Source organism: Gobius niger, assembly GCF_951799975.1.
Source record: "Gobius niger genome assembly, chromosome: 4".
NCBI lineage: Eukaryota > Metazoa > Chordata > Actinopteri > Gobiiformes > Gobiidae > Gobius > Gobius niger.
Genome location: NC_136855.1, coordinates 27,885,068 through 27,905,295, shown reverse-complemented (window position 1 = coordinate 27,905,295; position 20,228 = coordinate 27,885,068). Strand labels below are relative to the sequence as shown.

General features: G+C 40.1%; 2 protein-coding genes across 3 annotated transcripts in view; one reads left to right on the top strand and one right to left on the bottom strand.

Annotated features, from left to right (window-relative positions):
* The window catches only part of adcy7 (adenylate cyclase 7), a 28,945-nt gene extending 17,852 nt beyond the window's left edge, over window positions 1-11,093 (top strand). The window contains exons 6-27 of one of the 2 annotated variants that reach the window (XM_079554586.1): window positions 783-943; window positions 2,699-2,810; window positions 2,908-3,035; window positions 3,104-3,262; window positions 3,457-3,589; window positions 3,675-3,860; window positions 4,011-4,054; window positions 4,876-4,935; window positions 5,428-5,505; window positions 5,585-5,654; window positions 5,748-5,845; window positions 7,026-7,110; window positions 7,715-7,852; window positions 7,994-8,095; window positions 8,356-8,552; window positions 8,640-8,751; window positions 8,824-8,982; window positions 9,293-9,439; window positions 9,559-9,666; window positions 9,737-9,851; window positions 10,110-10,234; window positions 10,310-11,093. In XM_079554586.1, coding sequence (XP_079410712.1) covers window positions 783-943; window positions 2,699-2,810; window positions 2,908-3,035; window positions 3,104-3,262; window positions 3,457-3,589; window positions 3,675-3,860; window positions 4,011-4,054; window positions 4,876-4,935; window positions 5,428-5,505; window positions 5,585-5,654; window positions 5,748-5,845; window positions 7,026-7,110; window positions 7,715-7,852; window positions 7,994-8,095; window positions 8,356-8,552; window positions 8,640-8,751; window positions 8,824-8,982; window positions 9,293-9,439; window positions 9,559-9,666; window positions 9,737-9,851; window positions 10,110-10,234; window positions 10,310-10,456 — 2,664 coding nt within the window. In that variant the 3' untranslated portion in view covers window positions 10,457-11,093. The remainder of the gene's footprint in view (window positions 1-782; window positions 944-2,698; window positions 2,811-2,907; window positions 3,036-3,103; window positions 3,263-3,456; window positions 3,590-3,674; window positions 3,861-4,010; window positions 4,055-4,875; window positions 4,936-5,427; window positions 5,506-5,584; window positions 5,655-5,747; window positions 5,846-7,025; window positions 7,111-7,714; window positions 7,853-7,993; window positions 8,096-8,355; window positions 8,553-8,639; window positions 8,752-8,823; window positions 8,983-9,292; window positions 9,440-9,558; window positions 9,667-9,736; window positions 9,852-10,109; window positions 10,235-10,309) is intronic. The other variant, XM_079554587.1, reaches the window with a different exon arrangement.
* Window positions 11,094-11,224: 131 nt separating this feature from the next.
* Window positions 11,225-18,504, bottom strand: brd7 (bromodomain containing 7). The gene is made up of 17 exons (XM_079554591.1): window positions 18,393-18,504; window positions 17,885-18,078; window positions 17,715-17,808; window positions 17,577-17,637; window positions 17,359-17,503; window positions 17,171-17,281; window positions 15,422-15,585; window positions 13,900-14,014; window positions 13,530-13,605; window positions 13,340-13,447; window positions 13,125-13,260; window positions 12,689-12,806; window positions 12,563-12,613; window positions 12,014-12,086; window positions 11,665-11,808; window positions 11,437-11,577; window positions 11,225-11,362 (listed from the first exon to the last, which is right to left on the bottom strand). The coding sequence occupies exons 1-17, from the start codon at window positions 18,439-18,441 to the stop codon at window positions 11,289-11,291; spliced, it is 1,854 nt and encodes a 617-aa protein (XP_079410717.1). The 5' UTR covers window positions 18,442-18,504; the 3' UTR covers window positions 11,225-11,288.
* Window positions 18,505-20,228: the final 1,724 nt, after the last annotated feature.

Here is a 20,228-nt window from a genome sequence, read left to right as displayed (position 1 = left end):
GCTTTTTGACACAATTTGCTCTTGTTTAAATAGTTTCTTTGTGAGGGGCTTGGAATATACTGACAATAAGACTTGTTGCTGCTTCTACAAAAATATTTACAATGGAAGTGTTACCGTGGCTTTTAATATATTATCACTGAACACTGTGACATTTACACGCCCTGAAGACACACATATGTTTTGTTTAATTAAAGGGATACACATTTTTGTGTGTGTATGTTTCGGACGGTTTAACCTGATTGTAGGTGGGGCAGTCCCTGATGGGTTTAAACAGGATTGTTTCTTAGATGTTAGCCTGATAGCATCTAACATCAGTTTTCATTTTTGTTTTTCTCAACACTCATTTGGCAGAGTCGTCAATTGTACATACAAGTTCCTTAAAAATGTGAAACTTCCTTCTGAAAACTTGCTAAATATTGTTGATATATTGTTGAAAAATCTATTCATAATCTTGAGGTCATGACTCACTGATTTATTTCAGTTTAATGATGTGCCGCAACTAAACTGAGTGTATGTTGGTACAAACATTTGAACAAAAGAAGAGCAGTCATGTTCAGTCATGTTGTTTCTTGGTCATCTGTCAGTTATAACTCTCTTCAAGAGTAACAAGGCCTCAGATTAAATGATGAGCACTGTTCTGACAGGCACTTGTAGACTTTAAACTCACCAAAAAAGTGCTTGCACTAATATAATTTCAGAGCAAAGTGCACTGAATATAATGTAATGATGTGAAGTCAGGCCTAAGAGAATGATAGTTATGTAACTGGTTATGTTTGTTACAGGAAAACCTGCTGCAGTCTGTTCTGCCAGTCTACATCTCAATGAAGATGAAGCTGGCAATTATGGAACGCTTACAAGACTGTAAAGATAAAGAGGAGCAACAGCGGCTGGTCAAAGATAACAACTTCCACAGCCTCTATGTGAAGCGGCACGAGAATGTAAGGTAGAACCACTTCCAAAATTACCAATTGGTAGATTATGAATATGCACACTTATTCAACGATCAAAACATGTTTTGGACAATTCAGATTTTAGAATTCAAACTCTGTTGACAATATAGTATTGACAGCAAATGTTTGCTGCGTTATTTATGTGATGTGAAAGATATCAGATGTAGAAAAGCGCTTGACAAAATGTATGCTTTTTTCCAATTCTCTTGATAGTGAAGATTAGTATGTTCGTTTTCACAACAGTGACCCAGTTCCAGCTCTTTGTTTCACAAGGCTTTCATTAATTTAGATAGTGCTGACAGACTGTGGGTCAGCTTAAAATGAACTTTGGCAGATGGCTCAGCAGCTCATTTTGGCATAACTGGGATTTGCATTCATGAGTTTCTTCCCCAGTACCTTAAGCTATTCACACAAGTGTTTATGCTTGTATTTTCTCTGTATCTTATAAAGATTCAAAAGAAAATTGTTCAACTCAGCTCATTCACGAGGGTTTGTTTATGTCTGATTGATAATCCCAGTGCCATTGTTTAGCTGTCAGTCATGTTTGCTGTCCATTTCGAGCAACAGTTGTTGAACAATGGGTTGCATCCCTAACCTGTCTCTATAATTATGTTTGTGAGACAGGTCATTAGCTCCTTTGTCTGTCATCTGGCCATTTAAGTTACTTTCAGTAAGTGCTAGCATGTCAGGTCAGTGTCCTAGGCTGTTTGTGCCCTGTTTGTACTACTTCAGCATTTTGTGCTTTTAGGTAGAAATAATTGTGAATTAGTATGCATATTGAATTTAAGCCACTGGAGCTGTTAACATAAGCAGCATGTATCACACAGTCATTATATGTTTATGGATTACCATCTGTGGAGTTTTGCCAAAATTGCAGTTGTCTCTTATACACAGTTGTGCCACACTCACATCGACTGGCTTTTTATGAGATTTAAATGAGATTTAACCCAGTTGTAGAATTAACTGTTATTTATAGAAACCGTTATTTGGTCATTAATGGTATTGTGTGACTTGTGGGTACGTGGAGCTGAAGCTACTGTATATCTAATGTATAATAATTTGCTCAATTGTTCAAAACATTTTTATGTTACTTGCATTGATGTGGGTCCACAAAAAGGTACTAAATAAACAAAGCTATCCGTGATAATGATTCTGCAGTGGTTAGCGCTCTTGATGCTGGGTTTGGTTCTTGGATCGTGTGGGTTTGTTTGTGTGGAGTTTGCATGTTCTCCCCATGTCTGGGTGGGTTTCCTCCGGTTTCATCAACCCAAATATAAAATAGGTTAATCCTCCAGCTGGTGACTTTGAACATGAGCCAAGCTCTAGATTTTGAGATGGTCCCCAGACATTACACTGCAGCCGCGACTGCTCCATACAGGCTGCTATGCCTGATTTTTTTTTCAAGTAGTGGAACAAATTTAGTTTTGTCCTCCTTTAGTATATTGTAAACTCAGACATTTATGGGAAAATCACTTTCCATCTAATTACAAAACATTTGTATCAATTTCATAAACTCTCAGGCTAGTTTTCTAGCATTTTTGTGACAGTGATCCTGAATAGTGACCCTGCAAGCAGTGAAATGTGCCTAAACTGTGGAGAATCTGTTAGAACATGTTAGAAAAGTGGGGAATGAGTTTAAAGCACAACATTAATATATTAATTTACTGGCTTCCTTTTTTATAGGGCCTTTAATCTATCTAATCAATTAAAATTATTCTGTTTTTTTGTGTGTGTTTTTTTAATTGTAGCATTCTGTATGCTGACATAGTTGGCTTCACTCAACTAGCCAGTGATTGCTCTCCCAAGGAGCTTGTTATTATGCTTAATGAGCTGTTTGGGAAGTTTGACCAGATTGCAAAGGTCAGTTTTTTGTTATTCAGTTATGCCATCAATATAAATGTAGTTTATTTTTCATTTTATACAAACAGACCTCTTGCTAATCTTTTTATGCTTGTAGGAAAATGAGTGCATGAGAATCAAGATCCTGGGGGACTGTTATTACTGTGTGTCCGGACTGCCTGTCTCTCTGCCGAAACATGCAAAAAACTGTGTCAAAATGGGCCTTGACATGTGTGAAGCAATCAAGTAAGTGTGTGTCACTTTAACGCATAAACTTGTCACTGACTGAATGTTGAAGTGCTGCTTTGACACAGACAGGTGCGAGAGGCCACAGGAGTGGAAATCAACATGCGAGTGGGTGTTCACTCAGGAAATGTGCTTTGTGGTGTAATTGGGCTTCGTAAATGGCAGTTTGATGTGTGGTCACATGATGTAACTCTGGCTAATCACATGGAGTCTGGAGGAGTGCCGGGGTATGTGCAGTTTCTTTGAAATAAATGTGACACATAAACATACATCCTCTGGACAATACACACTATGTTTTATTGCGTATGTTTTATCAAACAAATGTTAGCAGTTTTTAAGTCATAATGGAAACACTAGATAGTTTTACTTTCATCACATTTCACAGATACATACTGATGATAATGTCTAACTTTGCATTTAGACGTGTCCACATAACAGAGGCAACTCTGAAGCACTTGAACAAGGCTTACGAGGTGGAGGAGGGAAACGGCCATCTTAGGGACCCTTATCTGAAGGAGCTCAATGTCCAAACCTACTTGGTGATTGATCCACGAGTGAGTTGAATTTTTAACATATTGCATAGATTTTTTTTTTATAGGACTGTTTTGTGGAAAAGATCTCATTATGTGCATCTCTAAGTCTAAGGATCCATTGCTTAACACACGCAGTGCACCAAAGCCTCGGGTGAATGACGGCTTAAAAATGCGGGCTTCTGTGCGTATGACCCGTTATCTTGAATCATGGGGAGCCGTGAAACCCTTCGCTCATCTTCAGAACCGAGAGGGCTTCATCGCAGACAACATCGTGAATGGAAAGCCACGCAAGGTGACAAACATCTTTGTGGTTTTATAGATAACAACTTTTTTACACGAGCATAACATTTTCCTGTTTCAAGAAAAAAAAATATATTTCAAATGTGTCAGAGGGTGTGACTTGTTTTCTTGCATCAGTAATAACTGTGCTTCTTCTTTCTAGGACATCCCACTTCGGTCAGCAGTAGCTTCAGCAATAACTGACAGGTGAGAAAAAAACAAATCTGATTGACCACACTCTAGTATTGAAAATGTCTTGTGTGCCATTTTGCTCCCTCATTAAATATTCAGATTTTTATTTATTTATTTGACAGAGACATTGCACAACAAATGTGCTGCAGACCAGATTTAGCTACAAGCTCATTTTCACCTGTGGTCCCTGGTCTAGATTAAAGGCAATAACAATAAAACTCTGACTCAGTACAATGTAGTGTTGTATAATGGTTCTTGTAAACTCTTGCTTGCCTGGATTTATACGAAATTCATTCTGGAGAAGAATCATTATTACACGCTTATCTTATTTGGTGCTAGGACCCCGGCAGATTATAGACAGAGTAATTGCATGAGCACAGTGGATGAGCATAGGAGATGATGCCTGGATTCGGGACACTGTTGGCAGAGGTCAGAGGTGAGCGGAGAATGATGAGCCTGAGCCGAAGCAGAGGTTAGGCCAGGTAGAATTGGGGTGGAGGAGGGTCGCAGCACAAGCAGGCAAGCAGACCGAGGCCCTGAAGACGGGGCTTGAATATCGGATCCTGGGTGATGATAGGGTGAGGTGGCTGAGTGGAGGTGAGGCTGGAGATGAGGTACTGATTGGATGATGATGATGATGTGGATAGGTCATCCAGGTTGAGGGTTGAGTTTACACTGAACTGCATTGTGCACTGCAAACCGATTATTATGGAACAAAATGGTGAATATACATTATGTATATTTAAATGTGCAAAATAAAGTTAGTGCTGTTAGTTTTGGCTTTGTGCCATTCGTTTGTGATGAATTTGTTTTTGTCTCACTGCTGGACCGGACAGTTTTGACGAGTCTCTTGAAGAGCCGTTCACGTTGCCCTCTCCTCCGTTCGGCAGCTATAAGTGAGTGGGGCCTTCGTGGCACACAAGGTCCATGTTCAAACCCACTACCTTGTGACCACATTGCTTCTTCCCTCTGCTCTGACCCAATTTTAAGTGACTTTTATCAGTATGACGGCTGGTAGTCCCTAAACTAACAGGGTTGGTTTAGCCTGTTGCCGCTGTTGTACGCTCTAACCGTGTGACAGGCCTTCATCACTGGGGCAGCCGTGTGTCTGGGCTGGTGCTTCTCTGAGTGTTTCCTTCCTGTTCCAGGGGGGGTTTCCAAGCAGAGGCACAACAGTGACCCCTTTAACTCCATCTAACATACTCCTATTGGCACACTCCCCTTAGACAACTTTTGAACAAAGTTTTTTTTTCTTTTCTCCTCAACTAACGCTCTCGGTGGCAATAATAGTAGCTGACCTGCATTGCATGATGTGATTTACAGTCTTCCCCTCTCTTTCACTCTGCCTTCATCTTCATGCCAAATACTCATTTCCCTTCCTCATGCAGGAACAAATCCCAAAAGAGTAAATTTGATGAAGAGCTCCACAATGAAATGACGACTACAATTGATGAGCTCAGCAGCAAGTGGGTGGATCCGTCTCAGTATAACTTAACTTCACAATCTTTTTTTATTGAAAAATGTTTTTTTTGTCTTGTTTCACAGGCAGTGGTCCAAATCTGAAGATGCAGGCAGTTTAGCGCTCTGGTTTCCAAAAAAAGATCTGGAGAAACAGGTTTGTAACACAAAAATATTGAGTGTAATATATATATTAAATATGATCTTGGTTTCAGTAAAATGAAGTTAATGTTGTTACTTTTCCTCATAGTACCGAGCTCTGGATTTGCCTATGTTTAAGCACTATGTTGGTTGTGCCACTTTCATCTTCATATGCATGTTCTTGGTCCAGATACTTGTGACAAAAAAGTAAGTACCTGTATGGGCAAAAGAGTTTTGGCATCCATATAAAACACTAATTGTTTTTCACACATCTGCAGTGGTTCCCAACCTGGGGGGCGGGCTTGGGATTGCAAGGGATGGTAAATGGTAAAATATCATTACGAATGACGGAGAAAGAGCTAAAGTTGATGAAAACTTGTTTTGAGTATTTTTTGCATTACAATACTTTTTGGCCCTTGTTTTTATGTTTTGATGCATTTCTGGGAGTCGAGTTTTTGGAGTCGGGGGGCGACGTGTAAACGGGCAGCAACCTCCCTCTCTCTCTTGGTACAGATACATTTTTTGCCTTTTCTGTGATCTGCATTTGTGGTTTCTGTTTTCCACATTGTTTTTACTGGATACTTTTGTACGTCTTTGCTGTGTTTTTGTGAGGTTCGGTTGAATTTTTTTCTGAAAAAGTCAACAAAAGCCGTGAAGAAAGCAGCTTTTTAAAGTAAACAAAATACTAGCTTATCAGCTAAATCCATTTAAGACCTACACATTCCTTCTTCTGAGACCCTGATGAGGCACCAAGAGCCCCCACACCTGCAGCACAGAGTAGAGGAGCTACAAACGAGGAGGTATCCAGGCAAGACTCCCAGCGAAGCCACACATGCCTTCTGTCCCTACTATATTTCTGGCTAATGGACATCACTGGAGACTTAAACAGATTATCTGCCAAGCTCTTCCCAGAAGATGGTGAAAGACTGTTGTGGAGCGGAGGGAGCTGCACAGTTGGAAGAGGGAAGAGGAGGTGGAGGAGCTGACCAGTGCAGGACACCACGCTCTGAAACAGGGACAAACCCAGGAGGCGCTGCACCGTTTCAGAGGATCAGAGGAGACTGAAGGCAGCCAGCCAGGTTTCCTCCGGGTACTACGGTTTCCCTGACCTCCGGGTCAGGTCAGCCCACAATGGCAGCGCGGCTCAGTTGCAGCGTCTCAGGACTAACACCCGAACACTGTTTGGTTGTACACTTGACAAATAAAGCACTTACTTACTTACTTAATTACTTACTTACTTACTTACTTACTTACTTACTCGACCCGACTCCAACATGTCCAAGGGGGGCTTCAAGGAAAAAAGGTTGGGAACCACTGCTCTACTGTATAAATGAATACTGTATGCATTTTAAAGTTTGTCAATAAATGTGACATTGATGTCCTTTAGTCAACAGACCCTGGGGATTACGTTTGGAGCATTGGTTTTTGTTCTGCTGCTCACTCTGGCCATTTGTTTCGCTGGAAACCTACAGGTAGGTACAGGGCCCTTAATTAGCCTTTTACAGGGAGGAAATGTATTTAAGAAATTCAAGTTGGAAAAAATGGCTCTACTCTACTTGAACTTAACTGCTTCTAACTAAACATTGCAGTGATTTATATTTTATGTTCTTTTGCTTAAAAAGGTAATTATTCATGTTCATGTGAAATGTTACATTGGCATTTCCATTTCTCTAAACATGTCTTCAACTTGAACTCAAACTAATTCTGCTGCATCAGAACTTGACTATTTGGATTCAGCGAAAACAGTCATGGTGACTTTACATTTCACATGAAGTTATATCAAACCTTTTAAAATCAACTCTTGGTGAGTTTTGGAATTTCACCTGTTTGTTGTTGACTGACTTCCTAAATTGTAGATGGATGTGTGTTTCTTATTTGACTCTTATTCTTATTAGTCATTTCCAGGGGAGTCCTGGCTCCATAATATGACCCATAGGCTTGTTGGGACTGTAAGGGTCCAGTCACATTCCTCACATTAGAAATGGCAAACAGCTTCATATGAAACAGCAAAATGAAAGACTTTGTACTCATTGATTGACTCATTATTCATTGTTTTTTTTCTTGTGTCTTGTCCAGCACCTGTTCCCAGAGAAGTTGACACATTTTCAGTGGCTTTCAGCGGTATCCGAGGCGGTTGTTAAGCGGCCGTGTGTGCGCCTCCCATTGGCCACAACCACTACTGCGGTCATCGTTATCATGGCTGTGTTCAACCTGGTGAGTCTTAGTGTTGAGGGCTGTGTGAAGGTCATTATGTGCTTTTCTATTTGTAGCTACAGTTCATAGCTGCCATACCACACTTGAAAGCATTTTGTCCTGTGGTTGTATGTCATTCAAATGTTTTTTACTCTGCTGCAGTGCTTTGCCCAGACATGTGTGACCGACGGTTCCAGTGTCTGTCATGACCTGACTCATGACAATGTTTCCCAAAAGCAGGATTTAGACCTTTACTACCTCCCTGTAAGTGAATGGTGTGTTCCCTCAAGTGAAATTGCTTTGTCGTCCACTCTTTTGAGTTTTTTTTTATATACTTAGCTTTATATGTAAAACCATACCAATGGACACTGTTGACTGACATGATAAATGTATTGACAAAGTTTAGAAATAATTAAGTTAACTGAATGAACGAACTACCGAGTTAAACATGTAACTTCACCAAGAAGTTTACTAACATTTTATTGTAGATAATTGCAGTGATCTATGTTCTTCTCTCCATGTAGTACTCAGTACTCTGCTGTATCCTGTCTTTGGTTGCTTGTGGCGTATTCCTGAGAGTGAGCTTTGAACTCAAAGGGCTATTCCTGACTTTGGCTTCCATAGTATACTACGTTATCATCCTCACATCCAAACAGGAGCTCTTTAAGTTGTATGGAAATGTGTTGTTTGCTCAAGTTTCTGGTAACTGGAACTGTAGCAGGTAAATATTGGGATGTTGATACCCCAAAGTTTTGACAGAACTAATTCGCCAAGTTAATTTCAGTCACTAATGTCTTGTGCTGTGCAGCCAAGAAGAAGAATCTATCCTGATGTGTCTGGGCCTTGTGAAGCATCCACAAGTGATGAGCTGCATTTACATTACTTTATTCCTGGTTACAATGTTCATCATTTCACAACAGGTTAGGACAAAAAACTCAGAACAAATGGAGCTTGGATTGTTGGATACAATTTTATGCTGTCTCGTCTTGTAGAACGAGGCCTGCTTCCGTCGAGACTTCTTGCTCAAGTACAAGAACCGCACAGAGCAGGACGAGATTGAGACAAGGGAAAACCTGAACCGTCTTCTCCTGGAGAACGTGCTTCCTGCACATGTGGCCACACTGTTTGTTGGAGAAAATAAAAAGAATGAGGTGACTTTTTATGTTTTCTATCAAATTCATGTTTATTAGCACAGACATGACCTCTAAAGTGTGGGACAGAACAACAGCAAGTTTTCTTTTTTGTCATGTCACATTAATGTGACAGTAGGTATGTAACAACACCAGTATATTATGACTCCCTTAATATGAAAGTCTTTGAAGCTACAATAAATTGTGGCCTTAAGAAAAAGACTGTTATTGCTGTACTTAGTTATGTTGAATAAGAGGAGTCTTTGTTCAGGGGCCGTGCCCTGAAGGTGTTTTAACAGCAAATGTCTGAACAGCTGCTTTATGTCAACAGGACTTGTACTACAAGTCTTACGGCTGTGTATGCGTGATGTTCGCCTCAGTGCCAGATTTTAAAGAATTTTACACGGAATGTGACATCAACAAAGAGGGACTAGAATGTCTGCGGCTGCTTAATGAAATCATTGCTGACTTTGATGAGGTTTGATTCATTTGATTGCATTCTGTTATTATCTGCCTCTTAAAGTTCAGTCCCAATTTGAGCTTTATACACTACACATAGCTTAATTAATTGATCTTCTTCTGTCTTTAATGCTGCAGCTGCTGTCAAAGCCAAAGTTCAGTGGCGTTGAGAAGATCAAAACTATTGGGAGCACATATATGGCAGCGGCAGGGCTCAGTGGTACGCCTGGCCAGGAGAACAATCAGGTCAGGCTCCTAGATACTTGTTTTTGCCTCAACAAACTCGAACATTTAACTAATGCAAATGTATGTTTAGGACCAAGAGAGACGAAAGGCCCAAATAGGAATAATGGTGGAGTTTGCCATTGCTTTAATTGGCAAATTAGATGGAATTAATAGACATTCCTTCAACAACTTCAGGTTACGCGTCGGTATGTATCTTCAGCCAACTTTCTTCCACAACTTAACCAAATGGATCTGTGTTTTTACTTTCAGCACTGTTGAAGTGCTCACACACAATACTACTAGTCTGTACAAAATAATTACCGTCACAACATGAACTTATTTGTGATCATGATTGTATTTTATTGCTGTTATTACTCTCTGGAAGAAATTAATTGAAGTGTTTTCTCTGCATTCCATTTGGACGAAAAACAGTGAATTAGTATCAAGGTTTTCTGTTTGTGCAGGCATAAATCATGGTCCTGTAATTGCTGGAGTGATTGGAGCAAGAAAACCTCAGTATGATATTTGGGGCAACACAGTAAATGTGGCCAGCAGAATGGAGAGCACTGGAGAGCTCGGCAAAATACAGGTATTATTTTTATTTTTTTACAACAAATTTACATACCTATTGTTTCAATTACAATTCTATCAATTTCTTTTTCAGGTTACAGAAGAAACCTCATCAGTGCTGCATGACTTGGGCTACTCATGTGAATGCCGTGGATTAATTAACGTTAAAGGCAAAGGTGAACTTAAGACGTTTTTTGTTTGTACGGATATGAGCAAGCAACAGAGCATGGGCCTTAGCTGAGGACAGATCACCTCAGTCACAGACCGACTCATCATTGACTGAAGTCGAGAGTTTACGACTGGACGCAATTCATCGGTGGTTGAAGACATACAGAACAGAACTCTGCCGGGGCCTGTAGGACAGCCATGGACTGGGATTGATTTGAACACTCATGTGCTGTGGACACTTGCTTTTGGTAGGCTTCTGTCTTTACCTAAATGTGATAGAAATCATTTACTTGTGTTAAATATATTTTGAAGACCTATGGTACTTTGAAAAACAAAGGATCCGGTTTGGGTCGTCTATGACTTTGCAAATGGCTGTTACTGTGTAATAAGCGAGGCAAGGGTTGGCATTGCCATGATGCCAAACTGCTTTAAATGAGGTTATGAATGAACTGTTAGATTCCCAACAGTTGTGCTCTTTTAGATTTAACACATAGAGGCTGGTTATATTACAAAGGCAGGAAATTTGGTCTGTGCAGCTTGGCTGGAGTAAATACAGTTTAAAGGTTTAGTGAATATGCTGCGTTAACTGGATCACAAATGCAAATCATCATGTGTGCCATCTGCTCACTCTCGTGCCAAGATAAAGAATCGGTGTTGAAAAAATGTGTCTTGTGCATTTCTGCTGCAAAAGTTTTTAGTTACTCATTATCTTTGTGTGCCTTATCTTTTAAAGTCATCTCATTTGGAAAACGTGGTTACTTGTCTTTTGTGCATAATGCAAGGTTACATTTTGTACAGAATGTAATAAATGTTTATAAACAAGTTTATATAAAAGGTTTATTGTTTGAAAAGCAAACAAACATCACACAAAAGGAAGTTTCAGGCAAAACTCAAGGAAATGTGATTCAGTTTACAGCAACAACTGATGCACCATCTGGACAGGTAGGTAAGGTCTCCATGGGTTCAGCAATTTCTGGTACTGAAAGCACAAGCATACAAATCTGAATAGCTTAGTTTCAGAGTCTTAGTTTAACACTTGGAAAAGAGTTTTACCTGTAGAAAGGTCTATGAAATTCTCTGGATTTTCAAACGATAAAGAAATGCCCATTGCTTTCCTAATGCCAAACAGACTGCAGACATCACTAGGTGCCACCTGTCCTGTGAGCTTTGTCAGGTTTCCTGTTACTTTTTCAGCTGAAAACAAAGAATTCCCAATTTAGAATTTCAACTATGGTAAGAAAAAAAAGGCTCTGATAGAACAGAGTTGTTGATGGTTCTTACCCAGCTCTAGCTCCTTGGTGGTTGGAGCCAGAAGGCAGATCATATTTGGTGGCTGCTTGGTGCTTAGCCGCTCCTTCTGCACTTCATGTAAGTCACGTAGTAATTTTGTCGTCTCATCCAGTTTCCGCTGGATGTGCAAGTCGTCTGTGAATAAGAAAGGGCAACACATTAGCACATTTAGGTGCCTTGTGTTGCTTGCAGTTTCCTACTGGTGCTTTAAATGGTATGGTATTCATTCAAAATAAAAGTCTGACATGTTACAAAGACTGATATTCAAAGTCACACTGAACAGCCAGTTGTAAAATAATACAAACAATAGTTAACCAACATGTACGTGTATGTGTATTACCTTCAGAGCCTTCCTCATCAGCCACATTATCAGTTTTGGAAGCTTCAGTTTTGGAAGCTGCAGGTTCGGTGACCTGTGACTCAAACGGAAAACATTTGGTTTTACAAAAAGAAATGACTCCTACATTGCTATTGATCCTTGCTCTTGTTCTTTACACTTCTCAAATCTAACAAAGAAAAGCTGTGATACATGAGAGGGGGATGAGTGCAAAGTGCAGTCAAAAGCACCAGACCACGCTCACAGAGGCTTGCTGTTTGCTTGGCAAAGGGCTACACTTCTATTTCCTCTACTGCTCTGAAGGCCGATTGAGACCCGCAGCAAGTGGGCACAGAAAGAAAACAGGCCAGAGAGACTTCCAAGAGCTGCTCTGAATGACACACTGTTTTGAAGGGAAATGTGTTCGCCATGGCTCGCTGGGTCACAGCTAACTAACGACTGTGTTGACACAGCTGGATGATGCAGCAACCATCTGTGAACATTATACATGACACTACCATGTTTTGTACCCTTCCCTTTCATGTAGGTGCAATAGAGGCAAATGGTTCTCACCTCCGTGCCATCTTTGTCTTTTAGTTCAGCATTAGTTGGTTTATCTACAGGCTAAAAAAAATAGAAAATCAATATAATTTGTTTGTAGTTAAGAAAGCAAAAAGTGCATAAAAGCCAGACATTTACCTGTTGTGGAGCCGTTTCCTTCAAGCTTTTGGAATGCTCTCCGTTTGTCATTGCATCCAATATATTGTCAGCCATTTTGTACACATATTCATCTGATTTAACCAGAAATTCTGACAAACTATGTGCACACACAGGAAAAAAGAAAGAAAAACTCACTATTGTTTTGAGTGAACCACTTTTGTTAGTGTAGTACAATGAGAAGACGATAAACACAATAAAGCCACAACTGCGCCTCCTACACGTTGTCAAAAAGGCGCTGCCGACTATAATTATACATTATACATTTTATATACAAGACAACACTTTTGTACTACCATCAACCCAGTATACTCAACAGTAACTGCATTTGCTAAGATCCACCCTGCAACATCTGGTAGGTAATAATTGAGGAATGCTCTCAGTGACGAGCGGGGACTGTGCGTCAGTGATCACATACCTGTCTGAGCCCTGCAAACTGGACTCCTCTCCATAGAAGGAGTAGATGAGGTCAGAGTCGTCCTTACTGACATTGGCGAAACTCGAGTCGTAGGTGGGCGCGTAGGAGGTAAATGGCCCGTAGTTCATGTAGGACACTGGAAAATACATTACCCAGAGTTGGCATTTCAGTGTTTGTTTGTCGTTTGTTTTGCAGTGAAATGGAAATGTAGCAACCTGTAGTGACTCGATTCCTTTTGTCCTCTCTGAAGCCCTGTAGGCAGTTGACGCCGCTTTGCAGTCGGTTGGACATCATGCCCAGCTTGACGGGACAGTAACCCACGTCTTCAACAAAGTGGGAATAATTAAGAGTCTAATGTCGCACCTGTTCGGTTTCCTGAATGTTTTAGGATCAAGGACCACTTACCGCCCACTGCCGGATCAGCAGGGTTGAGAAGAGCCAGGGTGGTGGAGCCATCACTCCTTTGACGAGCAAACTCCAACTACAGAAAAAGAGGTTTACATTTAGGGGACAAGACGGCTACGATTAAATAGAGAGAGACTCGCAAAGTAGTGGTCACATTTGAATTTATTCATGTCTAGACCTGGATTGGTTCAGATTTATATGATCTATTCTGGACAGAATACGGCAATGGTGCACTCTGAAACAGGGTTCATTCTATTGTTTTATGTCAATAGAAATGTAATTACCTTCAAGGCTACATGTATTCATTATTGCCTGCACTCAACAGGGAGAGAGAAAAGGAAAAATTAATAAAACTAAGGTTGTGTCTTACATCACACTGCAGCACTCTACTTGAGAGCTTTCCACCGGATTCTTCAATGACCTTGCGGATTTCCTCTCGTTCTTTCTCTGCCTTTGCTGGGTCGTCTTTTGAGTCCTTGTCCTGTCTGCAGTGAAAACATATTCAAAGCCACAAATAAGAATATTTCTATTTGCCGTGCCGCTAAGTACTGCAGGAGCAGACGCCAGCACCCACGCTCTGCTTAAACTCTGCAGAAAAACTACCTTTAAGCATTTTGCTGACGTCAATGAGCACAATTCAACATTTCAACCAATCCACCTCCTTTAGAGGGACACAAGGCTAAAGACTAGAAGTGTAGATGAGAGGCATCTCTAGGCCATTTCTCTTTTATATGGACTGGATTAGTTATATCAGCATTTAGTTTTAAAGGTGCACAGTGAGAGCAGCAGACAAGACCCAGCATGCTGTCGGCATTTCCTACATTCTAAAGCGTCATAGAATGACGTGGTTCTGCTGAATAACACGACAATCAAGCAAAACAATACAACAACGAAACAGCAACAGTCTAGTGATAAGAAGCACATTTTGTAGAACCAAAGAAATGACGGGAAAATATAGATGGTGGGTTCTGGGTACTGTAGATTCCCCCCTTGGTTGTTCTCAGTTCACTGGGCAGGAGGAGGCCAACAGATCCTCTGTCGTTCCCTTCCTCTCAGAAACTATTCTCTAAATATTCATTTATATGCTACTCTGTAATTGCAATATCCTCTTGGTTCCGCTCATAAAACGTATCGGTTGGATGAACGGGTGTTTTGCTTTTAATGTTTTTATTTATTGCATTCTGCAAGTCTGCACTTACTGACTTTATTATCAATTTTATATCAATGTTTTTAACTGTCTCGGTCTTATGTGTTCTCTGAGGCAGATGCATCTGCACTATGTGCCCAGAACACATTTCCCAAAGAGGGATAATAACGTTTAATTCTTTGGCGGCACCGTAGCACAGTGGTTAGCGCTCATGCTTCACAGCTAGAAGGTCCCGGGTTTGATTCCCACAGGGTCTTTCTGTGTGGAGTTTGCATGCTCTCCTCATGTCTCCTTAGGTTTCCTACCACTAAAAACATGTACAATAGGCCTGAATGAATGAGAGTGTGTGAATGCATGATGGTGGTCACAGGGACTGTTGGCGCAGATGTGTGCAGTCACGACAGCACTTCTGTCGGTCTTCCCCAGGGGAAACTGAACACCGAGTGTGGAGTGAATGTATAATTGTCTCATGTAAAGTGCTTTGTGAGTATGCTGTGAAAAGAGCTATATATATATATATATATATATATATAAACTTCTTCTTCTCCTTCTTCCACTCATTCTAAAAGCGGGGTGGACTGCAGATCTTTATTATGCCAATTCATGCTCCTGTATATGGTCCCTCTCAAATAAATAAAATAAACTAAACTAAACATTCAAAGCTTGTTTAGTAAATAGAAAGTAATCATACATCTAAAAAATGCAGTATTTTATGTAATACTTTTTGAGTGCAATATTTAAGAACCTCGGGGTGCTGGGGGCCTGGGAGCTCTCGCTGCTGTCTGTGGTCAAAGCTCCCTCTCTGCTCCGGTTCAGTCCTGCTGATTCACCACACTTTGCTGACTGTTTGGCAGAAGGGTCAAGACCAGACATGAACTCAATGCTTTGCTTCAAGCTCTGTAGTCTCTCCTGCAGAAAACCAAAACAAGTTGTTTTTTTCTTCAGTCTTTTAAAGACTAAATGTAGGGGAAAAGGCTTCATGGGGAGAAAATCACTGGTTAGACATCTGCTTGGACATGCAAGAGAAGTCAGTCATTTTAACTTGGACCCAAAGCTCTTTACTGCCACCATGTGTTATTTAATGGATATCGCAAAGTCACAGGTGATTTTAACCTCTTAACCCCAGCTTTACCCTAATCTAAAAGTTTCTCAAGTGGAGTTTACACCTCATTTGATTGCTAAGACCTACCTTTTCACATTTTAGTTGTTTTTATTGCGTTTTTTTTTAAAAATCATGTTTTGTCATGTTTTCATTGTGACCAAAACGTGTCAAAAAAGCAACAAAAAACGACGAAAACGTGACAATCAAAACAAGGAAGAAGTTTAGATGAGTTCTACAGGTCTTAGTTTTCAAATGAGGTGTTACTCTGGCTTATAGTCTACGAACTCCAGCCAGCTTTTAGATTTGGGTAATGCCAAACTGGCCGAAGGGGTTAAACATATTATCCCAAAGATCTACAAGAACAACTTTTAATTTGATTATAAATTAGAAATAATAACAATAATAAAGTAACCATATATAGTAAACAAAACACTTCCTGGTCCCTCATTGTCTTTTATTTTATTGTTTTATTATATTTGCTAATGTGTTGCTGATTTGATTTTCCGAATAGCACTTTGGAAGCGAGCAAGTTTAGTAAATTTCTCCATTTTGAGATCAATAAAGGCTATCTTATCTTATCTTATCATTTTATCTTATCTTATAAGTGCTGTACCGATGCACTCAAGCTCCAATTAGACTTTAAATTTTAAGTTCCCAGTTTCATTCTATTTATTTATTTTTTACAAAATTACTTTAAACTTTAACTGTAAACTTTACATTACAAAAATAACAAAAAAAACATAACATCTGCATTTTTGTCCTTGTATCAGACTGCAATGATTCTTTCTTTTAATCAATTAACATTTTAAGCAGTTTAAATAAATTTTAAATTGATTTTAGACTAATCGTTACATCCTTGGTGCAATATACCATGGTCTGGGTGAATACTCGCTTCTGATTGGCTGGAGGGTGTCCATTAAAACGTGATAATGTAGCTACACCTAGTCTGGCAACAGCAACAGTTAAATCACGTTCTATATCACTCTGCGGCAGCTGTTTCCATAGTAACGATAAACAATTGAGCTAGAACTAGCTTCAGGTAAAACAGCTTCAGTGAAATAACTCCTACCCAGGACTTAAAAAAATAAGCAAGCAGGCCCCAGTGACCAGTTTCAGTTCACTGGACCATGGTATAAGCGGGACAATGGATTATCCCTTATATAAATTAAGTAGATTGGATTGGACAGTAAAAGACCTTAAGGATGCAACACGCTTGGAATAGTAGTTCTGCTGCAAATGGGTTATTCTAGTTTAGTTTATTTGAGCAGTTAAGATTTTTCTCTTTCCCTAAAATTTCACAAACATATGGTTCATGGAAGCTCAAAGGGAGTCGACTGAAGCAAGAAGCTCATGATGTTACTGAGAAATGGAAAAACTAACACGATTCTTTACCTGACTCAGGATCTTCATCCCAGAATGCAGCAGTTTTCGAGCCGCTTTGTGGTAAATCGTCTCTGGTTTGTTGTACATCATGGCGTTCTCACACATGGTTTTGAAATCCACCTGGAAAACAACACTTATCAAACACACTCCGAAAGTGCCTGTAATAGTGTTTTAATCCCTTTTATATCAATAAATACCTTGAGTTCATCCAGTGATCGGTAGTGCTCTTTCTTTACTTTGTCTTTTATTGTGCTGAAATCCATTGGCCGCTTGACGATGAAGGAGTAGCCCGGCGCAATAAGGTCCGTGACAGGAAATGAGAAAAACGCGCAGGGGTCTTTCCTGGAAAAACACACAAGACATCAACAGTTATCCTCCTTAATCCTTCTTTTACATAAACCAATTGAAAACTTACCTCTGAAGCTGCCTGATTAGCTGGTTCAAAGCTTCCTGTAGAGGAGTCTTTTCTTTTTCAGCTACAGAAAAGTACAGCACATATATTCATAAACAGGACACAAGTATAGAGGGCTCAGAGGATTAGGGAAAAGCAAACCTTCAAGTTTATCCAGCTCTGAGCGTATTGGAGTCCGGCATTGTTCCGAGTCTTCATCTCCATCCCCATCTTGTACTTTCCTCTTCTTTGTCACCTGATGTAACAAAACACAGCTCTATAAATCCATTCAGCATAAGCAAATTTACATAGCATTACTCTAAATGCAGTACCTTTTTCTTTCCCTTGTCTTCTGGTGAACCAAGGCTTCTGTCTTTATCCTTCTTCTTTTTCTTCTTTTTGTCCTTGTTGGGCTTGTCATTGTCTGTGGACTGATCATCGTAGAAAGTGTCCCGACTCGAGCTTCCAGTTGTCACTTCATTACCCGACACCTTCAGCACCAACTTCAGTGGCCTTTCATTGAACTCTGTAGACGATCACAAAGAAGTACATCTCATCATCACAACACATCATGCAGCTAATGTTAGCAGCTAACACACCTACATCAACGAAAGAGCCCTTTTCTATAAACGCGACCATTACACAATAACAAGACAAAAACAAGACAAATACAATAAAAATAAACATTTATAATTCATCTTTTTTTACTTGTAACTCGGATGCTTTCGAAGGATGCTATAGTGTGATGCTACTGACGCTTACTTACACAAATATTGACCATGAATACAGTCGACGAAGATCTAAATATTGTCTAATGTGCAGGAGGATTAATAGCTTTACCTTCGTGGGCGTGTTTCTCAGATTTATGCTTTTTGTGCTTCTTTCCCATTGTTTGTATTTGTTCCCGAAACCTTTCTAACAGAAAGTCAAGCGGAAATGCTACTACGAAAATGCGTTGTGCGCATCCGGAACGAGCGCCCCCTCTTGGCCAGGAGTATATGTCCATGCATTAAGCCGGGTCTACCACTAGTCGGCAGCAAAACCTTAGAAATATTTACGTATAATTGGGCAGATAAAGGTTCCTGATAATACTACGAGAGAGAGGGAAAGACGGACGGAACAGATAAAGAAGTTAGCTCTTTCCTCAATAAGCAACCCAGTTTCACAGTAAGCTGTGACATAGTGACAGTGGTCCACACACAAAAGTGTTCACTATTTCACACTATGCAATAGGCCATGTCTCTTTTACTACAAGGTTACAGCGGTTGCAGCCTACAGTGATAGTCAGTGTTGGGCAAGTTACTTTGATGTATTCTGTATTAGTTGTTACAGCTATACAAATGAAATATGTTTTTATTACACATTACTGTTTTAAAAATGTAGCTGTTACACTACTTTAAGTTACTTTTGAGTTACCTTTGGCTAAATATAAACCGAAAATAGTAATAATGCCATCGGGCACAAGTGCAGTAAAAGATTTCCTTTTCCTTCTCTTTCCCCCATTCTCCCCATTCTCTCTATACCAATGCCTGTTATTTGGTTATTAAGTTGTTGTTTTTTGAGCATTCATTTAATTGCACTTGTGACTTGAGTTACTTGAATAGTAATGACTGATATATTTTGTGTAAGTAATATGCTATATTCCTTAGTTACTGAAAAAATCATGAAGGACACAGTCACATCATATAGGCTAAAGCATGATGTATAATTTACAAAACAAAGCCCATGTTGGTTGTACACATCCCTTTTACTGTATTTGGCAATGACCTGAATGCAGACAGCTGTGCCAGCTTTAGTCCAAGTGTGGCCATAGGCTCCCAGCACCCAGGGGGCCGTCCACATCCAGCTGCAGTGATGCAAACACTTCCAAGTCCACAGATTAAAAGAAGATTGGTTTCAGAAAAAAAGGCCTAACAAATGGCAGATGTCACAAAACTCATTGTCCAGTGCCACAACACAGAGGCTGATTTCCACATAAAAGCCGCCTCAAAGCAGAACCATCCATGGATGACATGCCCAAGCAGCGGGCTGGAGGGAAGAGGAATGCTCTGTCTGTCTGTCTGTCTGTCTGTCTGTCTGTCTGTCTGTCTGTCTGTCTGTCTGTCTGTCTGTCTGTCTGTCTGTCTGTCTGTCTGTCTGTCTGTCTGTCTGTCTGTCTGTCTGTCTGTCTGTCTGTCTGTCTGTCTGTCTGTCTTTGAGATGGTATATGTGGTAAATGCACGCAACAATCTTTGTGCATATGCCTTTAGTTAATTACATCAAATAGTAAGTCCAAAAATTCAAAATCATCCCGTTCCTCTCATGTGAATCTAAGCACATTTCATTAAGTTGCGCTGCCTAGTTTGCTCATAAAAATATATTCGTTTTCACTAGAAGTTGTCAGCCTACTTCTCAGATTTGATAGATGAAATATTTGGGGTCATTACAACCGTCAACTGGTTTGAAGATGTAACCAGCCATCAGCACAAAGTCAGACAGAGACATCAAAGAGGAGAAGCCAATCATTCTGCCTCAGTGTTTTTCTCCTCTCTGCCAGTCTGTCAGGGAGCCATCTTTGAGCATCAATCACTCAACTCAGTCAAAGCTGTATGTCTGTGGCAGTGACTATTTTTATCTGCAACCAAAACACTTTCTGGTGAAGCTTTGATTACCAATTTTACTGCTTGCGAGCATCTT

What these genes read in the sequence shown, in the direction of transcription:
- brd7 (XM_079554591.1), bottom strand. Translation starts at nt 18,441, where the DNA reads ATGGGAAAGAAGCACAAAAAGCATAAATCTGAGAAACACGCCCACGAA. An exon ending in AGTTTGCAGGGCTCAGACAG is followed by an intron (nt 12,807 to 13,124) that starts GTATGTGATCAC and finishes GTGTGCACATAG; the next exon opens with TTTGTCAGAATTTCTGGTTA. An exon ending in AAGACAAAGATGGCACGGAG is followed by an intron (nt 12,087 to 12,562) that starts GTGAGAACCATT and finishes TTTGAGTCACAG; the next exon opens with GTCACCGAACCTGCAGCTTC.